General features: G+C 42.7%; 1 protein-coding gene across 1 annotated transcript; it reads left to right on the top strand.

Moving 5' to 3' along the window:
* Window positions 1–3,192: 3,192 nt before the first annotated feature.
* RAD54L (RAD54 like) lies at window positions 3,193–16,173 on the top strand (the record flags this gene model as incomplete). The annotated part of the gene is made up of 12 exons (XM_080921794.1): window positions 3,193–3,418; window positions 3,636–3,760; window positions 6,611–6,761; window positions 10,680–10,806; window positions 12,198–12,272; window positions 12,412–12,542; window positions 13,036–13,146; window positions 13,313–13,436; window positions 13,895–13,973; window positions 14,230–14,409; window positions 15,724–15,887; window positions 15,966–16,173. The coding sequence occupies 12 exons, from the start codon at window positions 3,193–3,195 to the stop codon at window positions 16,171–16,173; spliced, it is 1,701 nt and encodes a 566-aa protein (XP_080777920.1).
* Window positions 16,174–16,325: the final 152 nt, after the last annotated feature.

Raw genomic sequence — 16,325 nt, 5'->3', positions numbered from 1 at the left:
AACTTTTTAAAAAACTCTCATCCTCTGTGTCTGAGAATTTAATTGTTTGAACTTTCAAGACATCTGAAAACTACTGTCTCAGGGTGGCTTGGTGGTTGCCAGGTTCTCTCTCTGTTTCTGTCTATCTCTGTCTGTCTGTCTGTCTGTCTGTCTGTCTCTCTGTCTCTCTCTCTCTCTCTCTCTCTCTCTCTCTCTCTCTCTCTCTCTGTGTGTGTGTGTGTGTGTGTGTGTGTGTGTGTGTGTGTGTGTGTGCTCGAGCCATCAGAGAGACCAGATGAAGGCATTGTATCTGGATCTGGAGTTACTGATAGTTGCAGGCCTTTCCAAACTGAACTTGAGTCCTAGAACAACAGAAAACACTCTTAACTGTTTTTAACTGTTGCGCTGTTTCTCCAGGCATCTTACCCCTATCCCCCTTTTGAAACAGGTCTCATGTAGCCCAGGCTGGCCTCAAAACCCACTGTGTAGTTAAGGGTGATCTTGAGTTCCTAGTCCTCTTGCCTCTTTCTCTCAAATTCTGGGAATAGGTATGAGCTACCACACCTGGCTTAACTTTCTTTCTGAGACAAGGTCTTACCCAGGCTGGCTTCAGTCTCAGCATTGTCTTTGGTCTCCTGAGTACTGGGATTATAAGTTTGTATCACCATTTGCCTGGAATAACAGCAGCCTGTATACCTCATAGGGATCTTAGTGAGGATTAAATCATGATAAGAAACATGCTTAATCTCAGTACTCAGGAAGCCGAGACAGGAGGATTGAAAGTTGGAGGCCAGCCTGGCTGGGGAGCAGAGGTAAGACTGTCATGGTCCTGCCTCCCAAATTGTGATAGGATGATAGACTTAACTTAGCCATCATTGTAATGTATTTCTGTTAATATTTTACTGATGTTACTGCTTATATTACTTCTAATCTTTGGGCTGTTAAAAGGAAGGTGATATGGATTTATGAAAAGTAAAGAGCAGAAATAATACAGCAACAGATGTATTTGGGACTGGAAGGCTAGCTTGGTGTTATGGTGACAAAAACACCCATAAGTATAAAATTTATAAATTAATAAAATTAAAAAAAAACTGAAATGGAACATGTAAGATTGTTGGTTTATAACATCTTCAACAATTCAACATCTTGAATTTTTGTTTCTCCTTTTCTTTTTAGGAAGCATTTATTCGAAGTATTTTATCAAAGCCTTTCAAAGTCCCCATTCCAAATTATCAAGGTAAAATGGAGATGTTATGGGTTTTCTTAGTTGATTACTTGTTTCTTTGTTTTTTTTTCCCTCAAGTTTATTATATATTTTGGTTGAGAAAGGGTCTCTCTGGGTAACCCTGGGAGGCCTGGAACATGCTCTGTAGACTAGGCTGACTGGCTTTGACTTTACAGAGATCTGCTGCCTCTGCCTGCTAAGTGTGAGTATATTTTGTGTGTGTGTGTGTGTGTGTGTGTGTGTGTGATGTGTGGTGTTGTGTGCTTATCTGTCCATTGTCTGTTTGTCATCTGTCTCTGAGGTCCGAGGCATTGGGCCCCTGAAGCTGGAGTTACATGAAATTGTGACTTGCCTGACTTGGGTGCTGGGGATCACACAGATTCTGTGCAGAGCAATGCATGCTCTTAATTGCTGAGGCATCCCCAGCATCTATTTGTTTAATGCAGGCTTTTGTTATATACACAGAGTGGCCTCAATCACAGCAATTCTCCTGCCTCAGGATTCTAAGTAATGGGATTACAAGCATGTGCCACTGTGCCCACTGTGCCCACTCTCTCTGGCTGGCCCATCACTTCAGGGTTTTTGTTGCTATTTTGTTGTTATTGTTTTTGTTTGTTTGTTTTTGAGTCATTTGTGCCTGAATAGATTGAAGATATATATATATATATATATCTATACTCGTCTGGGACTTAAAGGTATCAGTCCATTGGTGGATGTGATCCTCCTAAGGCCTGTGTGAAGGCTATCCTGCATTTGGTAGGGACCACCAAGACTAATTGTCCTTCATTTTCTTAGTGGGGCATGTCATTGCTCAGAGAGCTTTTGGTGGGCTCCGTGGCTGATGGTCTGGGCCTTCATTCAGTTCTGCATGCTCAATGTTAGTTCCTTTCTAATGTTGACCGTGGGCGGTCTAGTTCCCACAGTTTTCTTTTGCTTTATTTGGGACATTACATTATGCTGAACTGGGACTGGAGAGGGGACTGACCAGCTTTCAAGTTTTTATATTTGAAAAGCCTCTGTTGAGTTTTATACTTTTGGCTTGTGATGAACTTGATAAAGCCCTCTACAAGTTTGTAGTTGAAAGGGAGAAATAAAATAAGAAAACAATTGAGGTTTGAAGAGATAATGGTTAGATAAAGATGTATAAATGGTTTGAAGAAGTTCAGAGAAAGAGGTTGTGGTATTCCAAAAAAGTTACATGAAGGATGGGTCACATTTGAGTTGGGCCTTCTAGAGAGGCTGAATATAGAAGGTCGGCTTACAGGTTGGTTGCTGATTTCTAGGTCCCCTGGGCTCTCGTGCATTGGGCCTGAAAAGGGCTGGTGTTCGCCGTGCCCTGCATGACCCTCTGGAAGAAGGTGCCTTGGTTCTCTATGAGCCTCCCCCACTAAGCGTCCATGACCAACTGAAACTTGACAAGTATGTACATTGGTATTTTTTGAGTAGTTCTGGCCCACTGTAAGTTGTCATGACAACTACACTATACTGAGGGCAAGTGTTTGGGAAGATGGTTGTGGGAGAGTGTGTGATTGTGATTAGGTTATGGGGTTCCTCACTGCCTTCTGCCATGTGCATTGGGAAGGGCAAGTGATGAGGTAAGGACAGGAATCTCACCAGCTCTGAGCTTTCTGATTCCTAGAGCAGGATCATTGTGGTCTGTCACCTGATGGGTGTCTGGGGCCCCGGGTCAGAGGATACTACTTACTGAGGGTTGACTTCACCTGAGTCTGATCAACATTCAACATTTTTTTTTCCTGCTTTATTTCCTCAGGGACAAACTCCCAGTTCACGTGGTTGTTGATCCTATTCTCAGTAAGGTGTTACGGCCTCATCAGAGAGAGGTAAACGAGAGTCGGAGGAAGGGTGTGTGAGGGTGCTGGGGGCTAAGTAAGTGCCAAAGTAGACTAAACGGTGTTGCTCATCAGGGAGTGAAGTTCCTATGGGAGTGTGTCACCAGCCGACGAATTCCTGGAAGCCATGGCTGCATTATGGCTGATGAGATGGGCCTAGGAAAGACACTACAGTGCATCACATTGATGTGGACGCTTTTACGCCAGAGCCCCGAGTGCAAGCCAGAGATTGAGAAAGCGGTGGTGGTGTCACCTTCCAGCCTGGTGAAGAACTGGTACAATGAGGTTGAGAAATGGCTCGGAGGGAGGATCCAACCTCTGGCCATCGACGGAGGGTCGAAGGATGAGATAGATCGAAAACTGGGTATGGAGCCTTAAAAAACATGGCTGTACTCTTTCCCCAGGTCTTTGACTTGTGTGTTCAGTTGTGGGCAGCATTGATGGCAGGGAGGGGACAAGTGGGGAAATTGCCATGGAAGACAGCTGAAGTACTGACAGTTCTTTCTAGGCTGTGCTCAACAGCCATCAGTCTGCTTTCTTTCAGATCTTCTGATGTGTTCTCTGCCACCTTTTTGTTGTAGAAGGATTCATGAGCCAGCGTGGAGCTAGAGTGCCCTCCCCCATCCTCATCATCTCCTATGAGACTTTCCGCCTGCATGTTGAGGTTCTTAAAAAAGGAAATGTTGGACTGGTCATTTGTGATGAGGTACTTACCACTTTGTGTCTGGGTGGGAGACAACCAGGATGTCAGTCTTCACTAACTTATTCCTGTCCCAGGAATGCCAAGAGCAGAGTGCTGCACTGGAGGGGACAAGTGAGTGGAGAGGCTTTGACAACAGTTTGCCACAAGAGGGAGGAAACGGTGCATCCCTCGTAATTCCAGCACTCAGGAAGCAGAGATAGATGCATCTCTGAGTTTGTGGCTTGGTTTAATGTAGTGAGTTCTAGGCCAGCCAAGGCTACATAATGAGACCCTATCTCAGACAAACAAAACTCTGGGGAGAGTTTAGGTACTGTGGGCCAGTTGGTATTTGTCTCCCTCTAAATGGTAATATTAAACCAAAGAAGAACTTTGGGAATATTGGGAGGGATGAAGCTGTGTAGTGAGAGGCAGCACAGTGTTTAAGGGAATGGGGTTTAGAGACCTTTATTCAGATTCCAGCCCTTTCACTTAACAGTACTCAAGTATAAGTCATTTAACCATGTGAGATGCTTTTTCTGCATCAGGAAAATAGTGATCATACCTGCCTCTTAGGATTGTGGGGCTTTAGTAAATTGACTGGGGAAACTCTTATCCCAGTGCCTGGTGTCTCCTAAGCCTCAGTAAAGCTGGTCTTTCTTCTAGGTTAGGAATGTTTGGATGATTAGAAGCACAGAAAAGAAAGTCTGATGTTTTGCATTGTATGGTGGCAAGCCTAGAGATCTAGAAACTCAAGAGGTTGAGGAGGAAGATCAAGAGTTCATGTCAGGGGCTTGAGAGATGACTCAGGAGCTGAGTGCTCACTCATCATGACTGTTGCGTGCTTAGGGTCAGGTATACACAACAGTTTCATATATTCTACCTTAGCTGCTGTATACTGCTGCATATCTCCTATATCCTATATAGCTGCTATATATATTCTATTAGGAGGGATTGCCTATCAGGGTATCAGGAAACTCACCAGGAAATCAATAACAAACTTTTCATAAAGATAAAAGGCCAACCGGGAAATAACTACTAAGCAAGGTCTCTAAAAGTAAGCTGTTTTATCACCATGTAGGGTGACTGAGGATCCTGATCTAGGTCAAAGGACTGTATTAGAGAAAGCAAACTGAAGCTCTTGGTCCCTGGGAACATCTAGGTTTATTTACTTTTCCATAGCTAGGGCCTCATTCTAGTCCAGGCTGGACTCATGCTTAGAGCAATCTTCTTGCCTCAGCCTCCCGAATGCTGGGTTAGAGGCTTGGGTCACCAGCCCTAGCTCAGAAGCTGATGGCAATGATGGTACCTGTCTGGAGCCTCGGTGACTGGTCCAGTAGGAGCTAGAGGTATTTATCCCATCCACAGAGATTCACAGACTAATAATGTTCATTCATTAGATTTCATCTAAGTACCTGCTATGGGCCAACCCCTTGGGATTCTATGATGCCATTTTTTTAGGAAACTGAACTGTTGATGCCCATTAAAAGTTAAAATTTTATGTTTAATTCTTTCTTAGATGAACCTTAATTTATCTTACATTTATCTATTAGTCACTGAGTAGTTTTTTGTGCATTACTATATTCTGTGTAGTGAAAAGTATTGTAAAATCAAATATGTGGATCTTCTTTACAAAGTTCATGTCGGGGGGCTGGAGAGATGGCTCAGTGGTTAAGAGCACTAACTGCTCTTCCAGAGGTCCTGAGTTCAAATCCCAGCAACCACATGGTGGCTCACACCATCTGTAATAGGATCTAATGCCCTCTTCTGGTGTGTCTGAAACCAGTGACAGTATTCTCATATACATAGAATAAATCTTTTTCTTTAATAAAGAAGTTCGTGTCTAGTTGAGGCTTTGTACATAACAGTGAATGACAGGCAGGATACACATGCAGACTTTGGAGTTAACAGCCAGGGCTTCAGTTATAACTCTGTCAACCTCCATAGTGTGATTTGGGGGAGGGGAGCTATTTACCTAAAAACTGAACTTGAATTTTTTCATTTCTTTATTTTTAAAGATTTACTTATTAATTATATATAGGTACACTGTAGCTGTCTTCAGACACACCGGAAATATTTAGAGAGAGACCATTGGCTTGCTCATGGCCACATGGTTCCAAGAAAAAAAGTTCTTTTGTATCTTGCTGAAAAGAAATGGTTTCAAGAGCAGTCACAGAGATGGCTGCAGGGAGGACAGGTTAGGGAAGAGCTGTAGAACTGTGAAGGGAAGCTCTTGGTGTGTAGCACATATACACACACATATAGTATACAATATTTCACATATACTTAGTATATTAAATATTATATAACACATCATGTATATTATATACTTAGTATATATATTAATTATATATAAATATATAATGAGCATGTAATAATCATTATTATATAATGTGTAACTATATATTATACATAATAATTATGTAATATATTTTGTATATTAATATATTATATGTTAGTTATATAAACTCTGCCTGAAGGTGGAGTGCAGCTGAGTTCTCTTAGCATCCTTGGCTCAAACAAGACATTGAGACACCTGGCTCTGAAAGCTCAGAGTGAGCGGGATGACAGGTGGGGTGGGGTGGGCATGGGGGTAAGATTCCCTGAATGTCCAAGAGAGATTGGGTGAGGAGTAGCTTTGACATGGAAGAATAGGAGGGAACTGGGGGAATCCTTGCTCTTTTGGATGTATCATTATCTGCCTTGTGAGCCTAATGCTTCTCTTCAACCCATTAGGTGAAGAGCCTTATGCTGGCATGCCTAGTTCCTGCAACTTTAGGACCTGTAATGTTTGTTACTCTATCTGCAGACTTTGTTATTTAATTTTGTCATTTAAGAATATGAGATCATCCTAAGTGAGAATTAATTATCTTGCAGGGCCACAGGTTGAAGAACTCTGAGAATCAGACTTACCAGGCTCTGGATAGCTTGAATACCAGCCGGCGGGTGCTCATCTCTGGGACCCCCATCCAAAATGATTTGCTTGAATATTTCAGCTTGGTGCACTTTGTCAATTCAGGCATTTTGGGTAAGCAGTTCTGCTGCTTTGTCCTTGAGTGTTAACTTCAGCTAAGAAGATGAAGGAGACATTATCAATTAGGTGTGGATCACTAGACACTTGTAGAAAGGCTTCTCTTGTCAGAGAGTAGCCAACCATAGCCAAGCTGATACCTGTATCTCAGCACCTGGGAGATGGTGGCAAGAGGACCAGGAGTTCAAGACCATCTCAGCTACATAGAGTGTTTGAAGTCTATCTGGACTACATTAGATTTTGGTTTTTTTCTCAAAAAAAAAAAAAAAAGTGGGTAGGGATGCAAAGCTGTTGGGTGGCTTTAACTGTGGAGCAGCTCTGGAGGACCCGCTTATGCCCTCTAACTTGTGCAGAGGCAGTGTTAGCTCTGTAGAGATGGATAGATTATGTATGATATATGTTAGTGTGGGTGCCTGTGTGTGGGACTCTTTGATTGTTCTCTGCTTTAGCCTTTTAAAAGGTTAAATTATTTCTTAAATGAGTATTTGTATCTGTGTGACTATTTTGCCTGCATGTGTGTATGTACTCCACCATGTGTGTGCCTGTTGCCCTTGGCATCAGGTCTCTTGGCATTAGAGGTGTACATGTGGTGGTTAGTCACCATGTAGGTAGGTTCTGTGAACTGAATGTTGTGCATTAGTGCAATTGCCCACAGATTTCGGAAGAGTGTTAGATCCCCTGTAGCTGTAGTTGTGGTCAGTTGTTAATCACGTTTGTGTGTTTGTGTGCTTTCCACAGGTGGAGTTCAAGTATCTTTCCTATGGCTCTCTTGGACCTTGCTCTATAGACTGAGCTGGCCTCAAACTCAAAGGTCCACCTGCCTCTGGCTCCTGAGTGCTGGGATTAAAAGAGTGTGCTACCACCACCTGCCAGACAAGACTGGTCTTGAGGTCAAGTATGTTGGCACATGTCCATAATCCCAACACTCAGGAGGTAGCAGGCTACAAAGGGGACCCTCACCCATAAAAAAACAAGCAAATAAAATGAGAAAGAGAAGAAAAAGGCCAGGTTTGGTGATTTTATGTTATACCCATAATCAAAATACTTGGCAGAAGAGCTGAGGGGAATTTGAGGCACGTACTATCATATTCAGCTTAATATGTCTTCATACAAAGGTGAATCTTCCTAAATTCCCATCATTGTCATTAATATTCTTAGCTTTTTGCATTCCTGTATAAATACTATTTATTTATTTTTCTTTTGAATAAAAAAGTTGCTTTATTCATTAATACAAAATGTATCAGCAATAAATAATAGGAGTATACTCTAAGTTCTAAGTAATCTTCTGCTTTGGAAGGTTCAGGACTTTGTCTTTTTTTTTTACCTTTTAATTTTTTTTGTTGTTCATTTGTTTTTTTTTTTTTTTTTTTTTTTCCCGCCCCCATTTTTGGTTTTTTTTTGAGACAGGCTTTCTTTGTGTAGCCCTGGCTGTTTTGGTCCTAGCTCTTTAGAAGGGTATTGGACTCAGAGATCTGCTTGCCTCTGCCTCCTGAGTGCTGAGATTAAAGGCAAGTGTGTGAGTGTTCTGTCTTTGTATATGCATGTGTACTTCATGTCTGTGTATGCATGTGTACTTCATGTCTGCAGTGCCTGTGGAGGTCATAAGACAGCATCAGATACTGTGGAACCGGAACAAACATGTGGGTGCTGGGAACTGAACCTGCAAGGACAACACGTGCCATCTCTTCAGCTCTTTTTTTTTCTACCTTTTTTCATGTTTCCCTTTGCTTGTTTGTTTCTTGTGTGGTATATGCACACGCCAGACAACAGATGCCCTTATAGATGGTAGTGAACCACCATGTGGTGGCTGGGATTTGAACTCAGGACCCTGGGGCATCAGCCAGTGCTTTTAACCGCTGAGCCATCTCACCAGTCCTTTCTACCTTTTCTTAAGTATTTTATTCTAACCAAACAGCAAACAGGTTTTCTTTTTTCCTTAAAGTCATATTGGGACAAGTACAGTTGTTCTTTAGAATTTCTGTATACTACACAGTAAGCTAGAGATTTAAGCCTAGTTACTATTAGTGCTAAGGTAGGTGACTTGTTCAAAGCCAACATAACAATATCCTGTCTCAAAAGTGACAAAATCTGCCTACTGGGTCTTGCTATGTAGCTCAGGGTGAGCTAAAACTTGAGCTCTTGCCCCAGATTCCAGATTGCTGGATTAGTAAGTGCTACTGTGTGCCTGACCTAACTTTTCTTAAAATTAAAAAAAAAAAAAAGTTTTAAAACTTTTTTTTGTTTCTTTTGTTTTGTTTTTTTAAGACAAAGTTTCTTTGTTTAATAACCCTGACTATCCTGGAACACACTCTGTAGATCAGGCTGGCCTTGAACTCAGAGATCTGCCTGTCTCTGCCTCAAGTGCTCCACCATGCCCAGCTCTAAACATTTTTTTCTGTTTCATTTTAAACTTACTGTGTAGGATGTCAGGAGAGCAGCTTACAGGAAGTCAGTACCCTCCATTCATCAGTGTAGGTTCTATGGATCAAATTCAGGTTATCAGGCTGGGGAGCAAGCACCACTGAACCACCTTGCCAGATAATCTTCTGGGTTTTTTTGTTTGGTTGTTTGTTTTGTTTTGAGACAAGTCTTGCTTTCCTGATTTCTAGGCTGACAGATATGTCATATGGCCAGTATCTTTAAAACAAACAAACAAACTATGTTTAAATTTATCTGTGCTTTGCCTGCATGTATAGCTATGTCCCGTGTGTGTATGTTACCCACAGAGCCAGAAGATGGCATAAGATCTCTTGGGGTTAGAGTTGTAGATGGTTATGAACCACCCTGTGAGTGCTGAGAATCAATCCTGGGGTCCTCTGGAAGCATGGCTACTGAGTGGTCTCTCTGTACCCCATATTACCAGCATATTTTATCTAACTTTATGACCCGACATCACATGGTCTCTATGTAGCCCTGCTTGACCAGGATGGCTTTGAACTAAACAGAGATCCACCTGCCTTTGCTGGGAGTAGCTGAATACCACCATACCCAATCTCTTTGGGTTTCTTTGGTTTATTTATTTATTTATTTATTTATTTATAAAATTTATTTATAAATACACCGTAGCTGTCTTCAGACACACCAGAAGAGGGCATCAGATCCCATTACAGATGGCTATGAACCACCATGTAGTTGCTGGGAATTGAACTCAGGACCTCTGGCAGAGCAGTCAGTGCTCTTAACCACTGAGCCATCTCTCTAGCCATTTTTTTTTTTTTTTTAATTCTTTTTAAGACATGGTTTCCCTGTGTAGCCATGGAATTCACTCTGTAAACCAGGCTGGCTTTTATCTCATGGAGATCTTCCTGCCTCTGCCACCACTGACTGGCTGTTTTGTAAATTTATTGTATGTATGTATGTAAGAGAGAGTGTATATGAATGAATGTATGCTACCATATCACACATTGGAGGTCAAAGGACAACTTTTAGGGATTGACTCTTGTTAAGGCAAGGACTTCCTTGTTTCTGGTATGTCTGTGTTCTTAAGCTTTTAGGCGATTCTCCTTTTCTTGCCTTCCTGTTTCCCATAGCAGTGTTGGGATTACAGATGTGTGCCATTACATGTAGCTTTTTTCATGGGTTCTGGAGATGGCATTTGGATTGTGTGGCTTGTGCTGCCGGTGCTTTTACCCACTAATCCGCATCCCCAGCCTGTGTCTTTATCTTACAGTTGGAATTTTAGTCCATTTACAGTTCTGTAAGTTTTTTTTAATTGGGGCATTTCTATTTAATTATAATTTAACTACTCAAGTCTTCCTGATTTATTGCCTGATTCTTTGAATCAAAATTGTTTGCATTCTGTTCAGCTTTATTCTCAGCAGGGACGGTGATTGTTCACAAGTTGGTCTGTCATAAGTAGTGAGAAAATCATTCTACTTTTACATGCTTTAATATTCAGTTCTCTCCTCTGTTTAGGAACTGCCCATGAATTCAAGAAGCATTTTGAGTTACCAATTTTAAAGAGTCGAGATGCAGCTGCCAGTGAGGCAGATAGGCAGCGTGGGGAGGAACGTTTGCGGGAGCTCATCGGTATTGTGAATAGGTAAGAGCCTCAACTCTGGTTATCCAAATTGCCTTCAAGGCCATCTGAGAACTGCTAGATCTGTGATCTGTGGGCTGGGTCTGTCTGGAGGCTTTAAGGACTGGTGTTTGAGGACAGGAATGGAATCTGTGCCACGAATTGTCCCTGTATAAATAACATAGTCGTGCAGGGTAAGTTCTTTGGGTAGCCATGTGGCCTAGTTTTGTTCTATCAATCTCCTGAAGAAGCTCCTCTGTGGTTCAGTTAGCTTTTCTGAACAAGATGAATCTCTGTTAGGGCTTCAGAAGCTTCTTGACAGTTGCCTTTAGCCTAAAGCATCAGGCATCCTATGTGTACACTGCTGTGTGGTGGATTAACGTCAGGCTTCCTATGTGTACACTGCTGTGTGGTGGATTAACATCAGGCTTCCTATGTGTACACTGCTGTGTGGTGGATTAACATCATGTATCCTATGTGTATACTGCTGTGTGGTGGATTAACGTCAGGCATCCTATGTGTACACTGCTGTGTGGTGGATTAACATCAGGCATCCTATGTGTACACTGCTGTGTGGTGGATTAACGTCAGGCTTCCTATGTGTAGACTGTTGAGTGGTGGATTAAAGAGCTGAAGGATTTTCATGTAGCTCCCAGGCTAATAGTGCTCATTTTTTTCCAGTGGGTTTCAAATGAACCAAGGGCAGATACATTTTAGACTTCTGTTATGGCTACCTCTTCCTACGAATTTCATATAGCAGAGTTATTATTCCTATGAAGCTGCTGTCCCCCCCCCACCATCTCTCTTTTTTTTTTTTTTTTTTTTTTTTTTGAGATTGTATCTCATGCATCCCAGGCTAGCTCCCAGATGATGGGATGATGGGATTACGGGCATGTGCTATTGTGCCTGACCAAGTAGGTGTTCAGAAGATGCCTCTCTATTCTTCCAAATCTGCTCAGGAGATAACGGCTGCTGACTCTGGAGTTATGTGACAACTGATGCCTGTAGTATCCATAACTCCAGTTCTAGGAGAACTGGTACCCTCTTCCTCTATCTGAGGGCACCAGACATGAACATAGTACATAGACATCCATGCAAAAAAAAGGTGGGGGTGATGTTTGTGATCCACTTTTTTTGACAGCTGCATGGTAAATGCAAGACTGTAGCTTTCTTTTAAAGACCAGCCAACAAGATGAAAGGAAGGAACAAAAGGTGTTGCCAGTTTAAGCTAGGCAATTTTGAAGGTCTTTGTTCCCATTATTGAAACCCTGAAATAATCAAATTCGTCCCCTATAAAATGATGAGTCTATGATATATCGTAGTCTGGCATACTATTAGGAGTGAGTCTTTGGTCCTTTTGCCTTTTTTCTAGTACATCAGTCTGACCACCCTCTTGCCTTCCCCCTTTCTCCTAGGTGCCTGATACGGAGGACATCTGATATCCTCTCTAAGTATCTGCCAGTGAAGATTGAGCAAGTCGTTTGTTGTAGGTACTGAACTGGCTTGAAAGGAGGACAGAGAGTGGGTTAAAGTTTAGCTTTTGAAGTGTGGCTGAATTTCAGTGTTCTCGGGGTAGCTGTGTGTGTGCTCCAGTCTTTTCTATTGAGCTCCCTGTCCTTTTATTTTCAGGTTGACACCCCTTCAAAGTGAGCTATACAAGAGATTTCTGAGACAGGCTAAGCCTGAAGAAGAATTGCGTGAGGGCAAGATGAGTGTGTCTTCCCTGTCTTCTATCACCTCTCTAAAGAAGCTGTGTAATCGTGAGTGTAACCATACCCAGTGTCTTCTGTGTGAGTGAGCAGGGAGAGGAAGTTCCTGTGAATAGGCTGGTGACCTTTACCAAAACTTCCCTAGAGATCCCATGGAGGCCACATGTAGACTCTTCTGTCTATGTCTTTACTTTGGAAACCTTACATTGTCTTCTGCCCAGTCCATCCTTGGTGCTTGAGACGTGCTGGACTGTATGAGTGCTTGTGTGCACCCTTCCTCTTGTATAACACAAGGCAGAAATTAAAGTAACAGATGGTTCCTTTTGTTGGGAGAACATAGTAGTGAGTGATAGTGAGTCTTCAAGATGATACTGGCTACACCCTGTGGGAACTTGGGAGGGTGTACCCCAAGTGACTCTAGTTGTAAGTGAAGCCTTATGTCAGCGCCAGCTATCCAGAGGGTGAGCATGGAAGTACAAGCTTCAGAAAATGAGGCACTAGCTTTTTGATGTGGATTTTTTTGTTTGTTTGTTTTGTTTTTCAGATCCAGCTCTAATCTATGACAAGTGTGTGGCAGAGGAGGATGGCTTTGAGGGCTCTTTGGGTATCTTCCCACCTGGTTATAACTCTAAAGCTGTCGAGCCACAGTTGTCAGGTGAGCCCTCCCAATCAGCAGATGGTCTCCTTGGAGGAGGAACTATAGGAGAAGGAAATTACCTCTGTGCAGAAGCTTTCCTGTCTGAAAGCAAGATAGCAAGTATAACAACCCTGGGCCACTGGGGTGACCACTTGTGAGGACTGATAATAGCTACTCTTTCCAGGTAAGATGCTGGTCCTTGATTACATTCTGGCCATGACTCGAAGCCGTAGCAGTGACAAAGTCGTGCTGGTGTCTAATTATACACAGACATTGGATCTCTTTGAAAAGCTGTGCCGGGTTCGAAGGTAGGGAAGAGTCCAACCAGGCTGGCTAGCAAAGGGATGTGTCTTCCTCACTGACACTCTAGGAAGACTAAGAGTTTTCTGATTATTGGATGTTTATCAAGGTGTGGCTATGTGGACTTTCTCTTACCTCATGGATGTGATGGCAGTAGCTCCATCTTTACACAGGGGGACTATGCATGGGGGCTGGAGAGATGGCTCAGTGGTTAGAGCACTGACTGCTCTTCCAGAGGTCCTGAGTTCCATTCCCAGCAACTATCTGTAATGAGATCCAGTGCCCTCTTCTGGTGTGCCTGAAGAGAGTGACAGTGTACTCATACATAAAGTAAAATAAAAAGAACATTAGAAAAATAAGTAGACTAACATGAGCAGCCTCAAGCATGGTTAACCTAGTCTTCTTGGTAGCCATAGTTCCAATTGATTCATCCTTCTTGGGTCTTGATATTTGGATTTCCCTCAAGGTACTTGTATGTTCGCCTGGATGGCACGATGTCCATTAAGAAGCGAGCCAAGGTCGTGGAGCGCTTCAATAGCCCGTCGGTAGGTGTTGACAGAGAAGCTGTGTGGTTGATCCATTGTTTTGTTTTTGTTTTGTGTTCTGGTGGGTGTGATAAGATGAAACTGATCGGTGATGACTGGCTTAGAGTCTGACTTTGTGGGTTCGAAAATTGAATGGTAGGCAGACCAACCTGTGGTCCTCAGTGTGAGTGTAGAAGATTGGGAGACATGTTGACTGAGCTGAGAAGGATCTTAGTTTAGAACCCTACCCCTCCTTTCTTGTTTCTTTTCTTCCCAGAGCCCTGATTTTGTTTTCATGCTGAGCAGCAAAGCTGGGGGCTGTGGTCTTAACCTCATTGGTGCTAACCGGCTGGTCATGTTTGATCCTGACTGGAATCCAGCCAATGATGAACAAGCTATGGCCCGAGTCTGGCGTGACGGTCAAAAGAAGATCTGCTATATCTACCGACTGCTATCTGTAAGGATGGTGATGGTGGTCAGAGTAGGAGTGGGTCATGAAACAAGACCATCTTAACTGTCTCAGTGTCTTTTTCAGTTCTACCTTTTTCTGGCTATACTATGTACCTAACCCTGAGACATTTATTCTTTTGTTCTTTTCCTTTTCTCTCCCTATCCTGCAGATGATTCTTTCTGTGTATTCTTTGGATGCTTGGTCAGTACATATTTCTCACAGGTCACTATTTTTTTTCATACTGTGTCATTTGCTTTAGAATAGTCTCATACTCCATGTCCAATTGGGCCAAGAAGTAGTAAATAATGTTCTCAATTATTCACACAGATCACACATACTGTTGCCTTTAGCTCAGCTCTATCTCACTGATGATTTTGGACCTTTCCCTAATCTAGTAGCTATGCTGTGAGCACCCTGCAGGCGTCATGTTCATCTCTAATGATCTCAATTCCCCTCATCTATTACTTTTTTTCCCCCTAAAATTGTTTGTTTTATGAGTACACCATAGCTTTCTTCATGCACACCAGAAGAGGGCATCAGATCCCATCACAGATGGTTGTGAGCCACCATGTGGTTGCTGGGAATTGAACTCAGGACCTCTGGAAAAGCAGTCAGTGCTCTTAATTTTATCTGCTGAGCCATCTCTCCAGCTGGTTTTCAAGGCTTTAAAAGAGACCATCTTACTCTCTCACCCTTTCTAGCTTTCTTATGCTCACATATTTACTTTACCCTAATGTTTCTAGAAACTTCCACCTTGTCCAAGAACTCTTCCTGCCTCAGCCCCCTCAAAAACTGACCCTCTTTCTCTCCCATTATGCCCAGTTTGTTGACTTTGCTCTTGGATTCTAGTTCATCTTTTTTTTTTCCTTCCTGGAATCAGCCCATAGAGAATATGTTTTCAGTACTTTCTGGACTCAACTCTTTCCTTTCATGAAAACCTGAGTATAGATTTTTGCCATTGTACAAATGTATTTATAGAGCCTGTATATTGAATGAAGTGTTCTGTGACCTCTCTGTGATCACATTTTATTTTTTTCTTGCACCCTATTAGTCTATAACCTGACATAAAATAGTCAAATGATATCAAATAATGAGGGTTGGGCTTGGTGTGGAGGGCACTTTGATACAGATAACCTGTTTACCCTAAACTGATTTAGCCAGGCCCTAACACTCCACTGAATCTCAAGTCTAGAACTAGGGAAATGGATCTCAGTGGGGGCGGATAATTGCCCTTCCTCAAGATGTTTTCAACCCCTGGGTTTTCCTGCTCTCTCAGTATCTACAGGAATGGTTGAATTCTACATTTCATCCCATTTCTAGGCAGGAACAATTGAGGAGAAGATCTTTCAGCGGCAGAGCCACAAGAAGGCTCTGAGCAGCTGTGTGGTAGATGAGGAGCAGGATGTGGAACGTCACTTCTCTCTTGGTGAGCTCAAAGAGCTGTTTACCCTGGATGAAGCCAGCCTCAGTGACACACATGACAGGTATGTGGAGTGTATTGTCAATACTACCTGAACAGCACAGTAATCTGTAGTGACCACAACTCTGTCCTCTGACCCCAGGCTGCATTGCCGCCGTTGTGTAAACAACCGCCAGGTCTGGCCTCCCCCTGATGGTTCTGACTGCACTTCAGACCTGGCTCAGTGGAACCACAGCACAGATAAACGAGGGCTCCAGGATGAGGTACTCCAGGCTGCCTGGGATGCTTCTACAGCCATCACCTTTGTCTTCCACCAGCGTTCTCATGAGGAGCAGCGGGGTCTTCGCTGATAACCAGCTGGTCTGGATGTAGTACATTGAGAAAGGATACAGGGAAAAGGGGCTTCTCTGCCTCATGAGGCTCTGATCAGTTCTGTTCTCTGGGAGAAAATCAAGAAGGGCTGCATGATGTTTGCCCAAAATTTATTTTATAAGAAAAACTT

This window comes from Micromys minutus (assembly GCF_963924665.1).
Source record: "Micromys minutus genome assembly, chromosome: 9".
In the NCBI taxonomy this organism is placed as follows: Eukaryota; Metazoa; Chordata; class Mammalia; order Rodentia; family Muridae; genus Micromys; species Micromys minutus.
This window is presented reverse-complemented; position numbering and strand designations above follow the sequence as displayed.